Source organism: Carex rostrata, chromosome 6, assembly GCF_964058835.1.
Source record: "Carex rostrata chromosome 6, lpCarRost1.2, whole genome shotgun sequence".
Lineage (NCBI taxonomy): Eukaryota > Viridiplantae > Streptophyta > Magnoliopsida > Poales > Cyperaceae > Carex > Carex rostrata.
The window spans coordinates 5,346,142-5,355,444 of NC_135923.1; the positions used below are offsets into that span (position 1 = coordinate 5,346,142).

The 9,303-nt window shown below is 32.7% G+C and overlaps 1 protein-coding gene across 1 annotated transcript; it reads right to left on the minus strand.

Moving 5' to 3' along the window:
- Positions 1 to 2,383: 2,383 nt before the first annotated feature.
- LOC144556147 (uncharacterized) lies at positions 2,384 to 4,518 on the minus strand. The gene is made up of 3 exons (XM_078304637.1): positions 4,188 to 4,518; positions 3,885 to 4,092; positions 2,384 to 3,773 (listed from the first exon to the last, which is right to left on the minus strand). Exons 1-3 carry the CDS (start codon positions 4,469 to 4,471, stop codon positions 2,523 to 2,525), a joined length of 1,743 nt encoding a protein of 580 aa, XP_078160763.1. The 5' UTR covers positions 4,472 to 4,518; the 3' UTR covers positions 2,384 to 2,522.
- Between the last annotated feature and the right edge of the window lie 4,785 nt (positions 4,519 to 9,303).

Here is a 9,303-nt window from a genome sequence, read left to right on the forward strand (position 1 = left end):
CACCCATAATTTTAGTTCTTATTTTGATAATATTTTTTGGCTATCACGAATATTAATAAATTTGATTGTTAATAAATCTTTTAATAGTTCACAATTTAAAGTGCTATCAAAAGAACCACCAACCAAAATAAGTACTTGTTACTTTTCATTTTTTGTAACTTCATTTGTTTAACATTGTTCCCCTACTAGAACATTAGCAAAATTAGGATTATTCCTCTCATACTTTGTTCCGGGAAAATAATATTTATTTCATAATAAATTGAATAACAATAAATTTTTAAACATAAATAAATAACTTTTGTATAACTTCAATGACAAATATAATAAGAGGAGGAATCAAGTTACAACAATTTTTGAGTTACAACAAGTTACAACAAGCATTTTTTACATTTTCAAAGTCCAAATCGTCGATCCAAACCGTTAGATGTGATATCTACTATAAAATGTGCCTGGAGACCAAATTTTACATTTTTTGGAATTTATTTACTATTTATTAAGATGGGTACAAAAACTAGTCAAATTCAAACCATTAAATTTTGTACCCATCTTAATAAATAGTAAAAAAATTTCAAAAAATGTTAAATTTGGTCTCCAAGCACATTTTATTGTAGAGATCACATCTAATAGTTTGGATCGACGATTTGGACTTTAAAAATGTAGAAAATACTTATTGTAACTTGTTGTAACTAAAAAATTGTTGTAACTTGATCCCTCCTCATATAACAAACACGATAAAATTATCCGAATAAAACTTTCTTTAAAAAAAGTAAATATATTTCTCTTCTCGCTGTAGAGAGAGCATATAAAAAAAATATGAGACTTTTGATCTAAGAAAATATAATTGGATAGACGAAAATATTTTTGATGCGACGCACATATATATATATTTTAACTTTGTACTCTTGTTTATTTTACAAAAGAAAAAAAAATGAAAAAAAAAAAGCTAAATCTAGAGCGCGTCCTGCTTTAAACCTCCCATCATATAATTAATTATTGGACTTCTAAGAAATAAGAATGGTCCACTCGTCTTGTGAAAACTTCAATTTTGATAATGATAAGCAAGTTTGTAGCCCTTTCAAATGCTACCTAGCCTGCTTAAGGGTTTACATCGTTAGTGAATTAATTTTAGCATTTATATATATTTGTACCCGACCCGATTTGCACGAGTCTCGTGCCATGTGTTGTTAAATGGGGTCCGGATCCTCTAAAGTAACCTAACTTTTGGTTTTGGATGAGGACCGTCTGATTCGAATTCGTCGCTCGAGATCACTTCGGAATTTGGATTTGTTACTTGGAATATGTGCGCTCCACTTCGAATGGATTATCATGAATTTGAATCAGAAAATCCCGATCTAAAATTCAAAAGTTGAGTTCACTGAATTTCAACTCTGTTAAATGTGCATATCAAAAGATGAAGGGGGAGAGGTGATCAGAATTCCGATTCAGTGCAATATCTAAGTCCGTAGAATGATCAGATACGAAGTCGTACGAGTGTAATGTGATAGCTTAAGCTAGTTGTCATGGTTGGTATCATTTTTGTACATCTTATCATTTTAGTTTTTGGTCGTACCATATAATCTTTTGGTTGTTATCTTCTTGCCAAGTGTTCAAAGTGTCCGCATGGTCAGCATTAACTCAAAAGATAATCTTTTGAGTTAATACATCTCAGCCGTTTAATTGTAAACGGAGCCCATCCGACCTCAGTCTATAACATAGAGGTCTTTAATGTTAGTGCGGATCTAATCCGCACGATTTTTTAATACTTATCGGACAGTCCAGATATATTAACTCAAAAGATTCCTTTTTGAGTTAACGCAGAGGATACGAATTCGTGTTCAAATGGGGTAAACATGTTCATACTCACAGGCTCACAGCGCCACAGTTGAAAGATAACACCTATATATCTACAATTAATATATCTGATCATCAATAGAGATCAAGCCAATAATTTGGTTCACTAGCTACCCGTTATGTTACTAACAACATCAATATTAAAGATGACCTTAAAGAAAACATTAATAATGTAACAAGTAATTTTCAGGGACCCAATTTATATCCTTTTGCAAATAAAAGTACAATACAGGTTTAAAAAAAATTGAAAACAAGGAAATACATCTAGTCTTGACTTGTGGAAAGCTAGTGAATCCATTAGTTTGTTTTTAAGCATAGCTTGTCCTTGTCAGAATTTGCCAAGCTGTGCCTATGTTCATGCATATTGGGCATGTTTGAAATTTACATGTATATAATGAGAATCTAGCTAGAAAGATATGTACCAACAAGACATGAACTATGACCATGGATACTAAAATAGCAAGTAGGGATCTAGTATGCTACATAATTACGTACTGAACATAGAAAATGAAACACATGCATTTCTACCAGGAGCAAACACGAGCAATTCCAAATCAAAATAGTTCATATATCACACACTAGTTCATATATCACATTGGGAAAAAGCACAAGCACAAACACAGACTTGCAATAGGAAGATAACAAAATGTAGAAAAATATATAATATCTATTTAGAAGTCAGGAAAAAAGTCATCACCAGTTATCCCACGATCCAAGAGAGTAGAGTGAGAGAGACAGCCTAGGTCAACCCATGCATTCTGGTTGTTAAAAATCGAGTCGGTGGTGAGCCTGCAGTGGGCACGTGTAGTCAAATTTAAGCAATGTATTGCAACAACACCACCTATTCCGTTGCCTGCAAACCAGCAAAAAATTTGTCTAGAGCCTGCGACTTTGACAGAAAAAGATTGAAGTTGGTCGATAAACCAAAGGCGCCCCTCGTCCAACTCTGTTATATCTACCCAATAAAATCTATCTCCAATTATCTCCATCCTATAGAGAGGTATTGATATTAAGCCCCCCACCACCAACCCCGTCAGAGGATTGGTGAAATGATGTGGATGGCCGACCATCACAAGTTTTCCTTCGACCTCAAGAGGCTCGTAGCGGCTGCGGCTGGAATGCTTGAGGCTCTCACCTGTTAAAATATGCCAGCTAAGATCGGTAAGCTTGAAAATGAGACACTGCCGTAACAGGGGTCCACCTGAAACTGAAACTGATGTGTAAAAAAAGTACACAGAGCTGCCACATAATAACATCTTCATATTTAGGCTGCCAATTAGCTGCCCTGGTTTAAAGACATAAGGATGCTCCTCCCAGTATGTGTATGCACCACCAGGTCCGGGTCGGGCCATGTATACCTTGACAATGGTGTCCGTAAAATGACCACAAATAACAACTCCCGGAGTGCGAGTGCCCTCGGTTGTACTTGTGGTGCAGAATGCAGCACACACTTCTAGATCATAGAAGCCCGGCAAATCTATGCGGGCCCCAGTAATGGGATTCAATAAAAACATTGAATATTTTGGGGATCCCATTCCCCTGCCAAATAACAACAGGTCTCGTCCACACAAGAGCAACCATCCATCTTTGGAGTACAATAAACGGTTGCTAGATTGTAGACCTGAATTGGCTATCAAAAAGCTCTGCCGTGTTGCAATGTTCCCGAAAAGGTGATTACCTTTGCTTGTCCCAGGGTCAGCCATGTAAAACCAAGGAAGATCATTGTGGAGAGAAGGTACAAGGGGGAGCACCGGAAAGACGGGAGTGCTCAATTTCCACTCCACAAAGACAGCTACCATTGCACAACCCTCATCATATTCCCTTGCCCATTTCATCTTCTGCTCAATTGACGGAAGAGGTTGATCTAGATCTGGATCTAGACGATGATTCCTGGGGCGCAACGATCTTGAAACTTTCTTTATCTGTTAATCATGAGGAAACCAACCAGTCTCACTATCAGGCTAACACATAAAAATTGCTACATAATTCACAGATATTTCAGTTCAGTACTGAGAGGAGAGTAGAATGCTTACAACTATGAAGCTATAATTATTGATGGTGCTAGGCAGTTTTAGTTTTACATCACGTGAACCACCCTCTCTTTGTAGCAGTTGTTCCTTCCTCTTTAGACTAGTCCGGGTAAATGCTTCGGAAAATATCCCATTAGTACGTCGACACTGAGTAATCACTGCCATGATGGTCCGTACCACATCTTGTGTTGGTCTCCTGAAGCCAGTTGTGCTAAATTGAAAGGTACAAAAGACAAAATCTTATTTACTAGAACCTAAATAGATACTGTCAGGTTTACCAGAACTGAGAAATGAAATGAAAATTACCTTTCTCCTTGTTGCACGAAGAGCATATGACAATTGGGGTCAACATCAGCGAATATATCAGAATCATCAGAGAATAATCCAATTGGCGCCTTGGAATTGGATCCATTGAACAGCATAGGGCGGGAGTGGGACCCAGAGTACACCAAGACTTGGGATCCCTCTTCTCCAAGTGCTTTCAGGGCTTCGGTTGTAAGGTCATGCAGATGCAGGGTTGGAGCGACCGCCGCCTGAGCCGACGAAGCCTCGTCACAAGCTAGAGAAGCCATGCATGGGCGAATCCACATCCGTCGTCGAGATTGAAATAATAAGGTGCAACTGTAACCCTATAAACTATTATTGGGGGTTGTCTGTTGAGGAAGGAGCAGCGCTGCAGCGGGAAATAGCAAAAGACGGGTGACGATATTAGCACTACTGCCTTTTATACTAACACAACATTCTTAGATATTTTAATTGTGTGGACAGTTTTGCCCTTCACTAATCTTTTTTATTTAAAGCTAAATTTTTTTCTTTATTAGTATGGTCATCATTGCTTTATATGTCATTCTTCGTTTAGAAAATTAAAGATTGCTAATTAATTTACCATACACGACCGATGATCTTATATGTCTTAGGTGTAACGGACATGAATCATATTTCAAACCTTTTACGACCGATAAAAATATAATGTTCCACCATATAATTAGTAATTTATCAAAATTGAAGCCGAAACAATTTTTTAACTCAAACCCCACTAAGGGTTTATGTATTCTTATTTATTTTCTAATGCATCTTAAAAGTTGATTACGTTAATAAGAAAAAATATTATAATGCAAAATCACAAAATGACCTGATTAAGAGTTACGAATAGTCATTACATAGGAGAATTTTACAAAATAACCTACCTCTAAAAACAAGTTGAACAAAATAATCTCTCTTCAAATTATTTGACAAAATGACCCTGTGGGTCCCACTAAAGTAAAAATTCTTCCTTCCGATGGTTTACTTCCAGTTTTTTCCCTCAAGATTCATGCTTACTTTTAAGTTGATTAAAAGGTTGACACTCAAAATTTTTATTTTGCAACAAATAAGATATCCTTAAATGTTAAATGAAACGGTCAAAAGAAATCAAGCAAGATACACCAACCATAATTAAATATAAAATCTAGGAAAATATCATATAAAAGAGAATGAATAAAAATAAATATAACTTGTTGCTAGTCCAGAAGAGAGTTCCAAATTGCATAATACATTTTTCTAAAAAAAATCTATTGACTACATTCTAAGTTACATTGTTATTTTTTTTTTTCTAATTCTTTTTTTCTCCAAGTTTTAATATGAATTATATTTGTTCTATGTCAGGCAAAAAACAAATCGAGAAATGAAAATCAGTGGTCTGGTTACAAGAAGGGACCTCCAAATGTGCAGCAAAAAGATTTGAAAAAATTGACTTTTTTAATGGAAGAACTAACTATTGTATCATTGTATGGAAAGCTGAGAATTTAGAATTAGCAATAGATAGAGAAAATAGATAGCTAAAAAATGTTGATGTATTTTTTTACTATTGATTATGTCATTTTTGTCCAATTTGTTGGGTTCTCTATTCCAAGCATATTTTACGACTTTTGTGACATGTTGAAATATTTTGCATGTTAAACATACCATTTTCTTTATATACGATGATAATTGATAATGTTTTTGGATAAAAATGAAACACTTTCAAGTGCTTTATAGTACCTAACAGATGGAAACGACAAATATTATGCTTTACTCGTCAGGGTCATTTAATATTGTTTTTATTACACTAGAATTCTTGAGAAGATTGAGAAGAATGGAAGGATTCCTCTCATATTGTTTATATGCTCTAAAATTACAAATCGAAAAATAAGACTGTAAAATTTAATGACTACAACAAATAGCTCATTCAATTTTTGGACGTTGAATAAAGACGTAGATTTTTTTTCATTCTACTCATTCAACACTTGATTTTGTGAATTTTCACTAAGATAATTTTTTCATCTGTTCAATTAATAAATAATTACAAAACATAAATATATTATTTTTCTTTTTATTTAAGACGATGGATCCACTTAACAATGGTTATATTATAAGCATAATCTATTTTATCCATATATGAAATATATATGTTTTATCGTAAATTAAGTGACTTCAAAAATTTAATACATATATTGTTTATAAATAATGTAACTGAAAGCAAAAAAAATAATTTAGAAAAGTCACATTGTTCTCCATTTAATATATAAATAAATGTATCTTGTTGTTCAAATTGTACTAGATTTTGATTATTAAATTTATTCAAAAAATACAGAAGTAGAAACCTTGTATTTTTAGTCAGACGATCTCCTACAAGATTATTTTTTCTCATATTTAAAAAAATGAAGATTTAGAGAATATAAGATCTAATAATTATGGAAATGAAATAAAAGATAGTCATTCCTAGAGCGAAATTTAAGGAGGACAAATTTGTCCACACAATTAAGATATATATTTAGAAATGTTGTGTTAATAGAAAAAAAATATTAGTGTTAATATCAGTCCCGTATTTCATATTAGTATTAATAACCCGTCTGAGGCCAAAATTACAAATTCAGATTTGGAGCAGATTTGGAGTGTTTGGGTTTCAGGTTCTGGTATTACCCACTGTTTAAAATGTGAGTTTCCAATTGCCATCTATCAGAGCCAGGGGCGGACGCAGGATTTTTGTCAGGGTGGGGCAATAATCGGATGCAAATAGCTTATCGGGTTCAAATCCAATAGCTTATCGGGTACAATTCAACATAACAAAAAAAAATAGCAATCAATATAATAAAAATCATAAATTACTTGAAAAAAAATCAACAATTCAACATTTATAGGGAATTTTGGTTCAACTAATTTTCGCTATTTGGGATCAGCGCCTATTTGGGCTATGCTAATTTGTTTCGCTCAGAGTTTATATGGGTTCCGTTCGGTCTATTAGAATTCCAGAATGGGCTATGGGGGGGCAATTTGAATTCCAAGGAGGGGCAGAGATCCGAAAAACAGATTTTTAGCACTATTTTTGAAAATCCAGCGGGGGGCAGCTGACCCCCCCTGTGCTACAGTGGATCCGCCCCTGATCAGAGCCTAACCTAACAGTCTAACACACAAATTACAGATGTGATAGCAAGAAATGGATTGGGTATGTGGCAAGAGGATTGGAGCTGAGAAGGAGAAGAAGAAATCATTAGCGCAACCGAGATCAGCTATCGACTGAAGGAGATGATGGTAGATGAAAGTCTACAGGAAATGGCTCAGAAAGTCGGGAAGGCGACTCGGAATGCGACAATGCCAGGCAAAGGGTTGGCTGAGCTTGTTAGAAAATTGGAGGGATTTGCTTAAACAAATTCACCATTAATTGGTTGTGTTATGTTTCTTCACTACATCTGCATAACTGGAAATAATGTTTTTAAACAAAAAAAAAAAATAGTGACTGATTCATATGTTTCATCTGAAACAAAAAATAGCGATTAAAAATAACATATTTGATAAGTTGATGTCTACCAGAAAATGGTACCAACCATACTACATAAACTACCTCTGATTAGGATCTTGCACATATATATCAACGGCAATAAATTGAATTAATATATATATTTTTTATCTAAGCGAAATAAATTGAATTAAAATTCTGTTAAACCTCACAAGAGGATTAAACATTAAACCACATTGATAGATGGCTTGACATTTTGTACTTTAGGTCAATCTAAAGTTCGGCTTATTCCATCTTAGTTTGACTGAATTAAATTGCGTCTGGTGGCTTAACTAATAAACCCTTTATTTCATGATTTAGGCCGCAAGCAAATTAATATCCTTCTATATTTTGGATGTGCAGTTAGGAACAGATTTATAGCTAATTATAGCGGTGCTTGGCTGTTACTGTGATTTTAAAAAAATAATTATGTATATTAAAATTGATTTGATTTTAGGGCGAGAACAAATAAAATAAAATCAATTTTAATATACATAATTATTATTTTTTTTGAAGGGCGAGAACAATATTTTCAATCTGCCATCTTGGTAAATAAATCCCGAGTGGACTCGGTCCGAAATTTTTATTAATATCCAAACAAAAACCGTAAATTTTTTTTGCGGTTTAAAAATGAAAATTATAAGACTTCAAATTTTTTTTGTGGTTATTTATTTTTCATATTTTTTAATTAAATAGAAATATTTATAAGTTATTTATTTTTTGTATTGAAATATTAAAAATATTTATATATTTCTTTGAAAATAGATGAAATACTATATAATTTGATTTATTAGAAAGACTGCTACAAATAATCCGGATCAATATTTTTCGTGCCGGATTTTTTGCAGCTGTAAGAAAATTAATATATTTCTTTATGTGTTATTGAAAAAAATAAAAATGCTTGGATTATGACTTATTGATCCCGGTTCAAAAGTCACTTCTAAGTAAATACATAAAATATTGTCATTTTTCTAGTACATTTAATTTCTAAAAAGTTGTATCTATTTTTGAAAAGAAAACAAAAACTTTAAGTTATTTAATAATTGTTATTTAAAAGAAATTCTCAAAATAGATATAACTTTTTATAAATTAAATGTACTAGAAGGATCACAATATTTTTTTATTACCTAGAGGTGACTTTTAAACCGTGATTAATAACTCAAATTCAAAGCATATTTATTTTTTTTCCAATAACGCGCAAATAAATATATTAATTTTTTTATAGCCGCAAAAAATCTGGCCTGAAAAATATTGATCCGGATTATTTGTGGCAGTCTTTCTAATAAATCAAATTATATAGTATTCCATCTATTTTCAAAGAAATATATTAAATATTTCTAATATTTCAATAAAAAATAGATAACTTATAAATATCTATATTTAATTAAAAACAATATGAAAAATGAATAACCACAATTTTTTTTTGCGGTTTGGAATTCCAAAACCATCAATTTTTTTTGCAGTTTTAGACTAATTACTCTAAAAAAAATTTGTGGTTTGGATAGATTTCGAAAAAAACACAAAACCTGGATAGTTTATGAAATTTCATATTTTTTTTAATATAATAAAAATTTCGGGGGCTCAGTCATATTATAAAAAAAAACCCGTGGAATTTGGACACAAATGCTG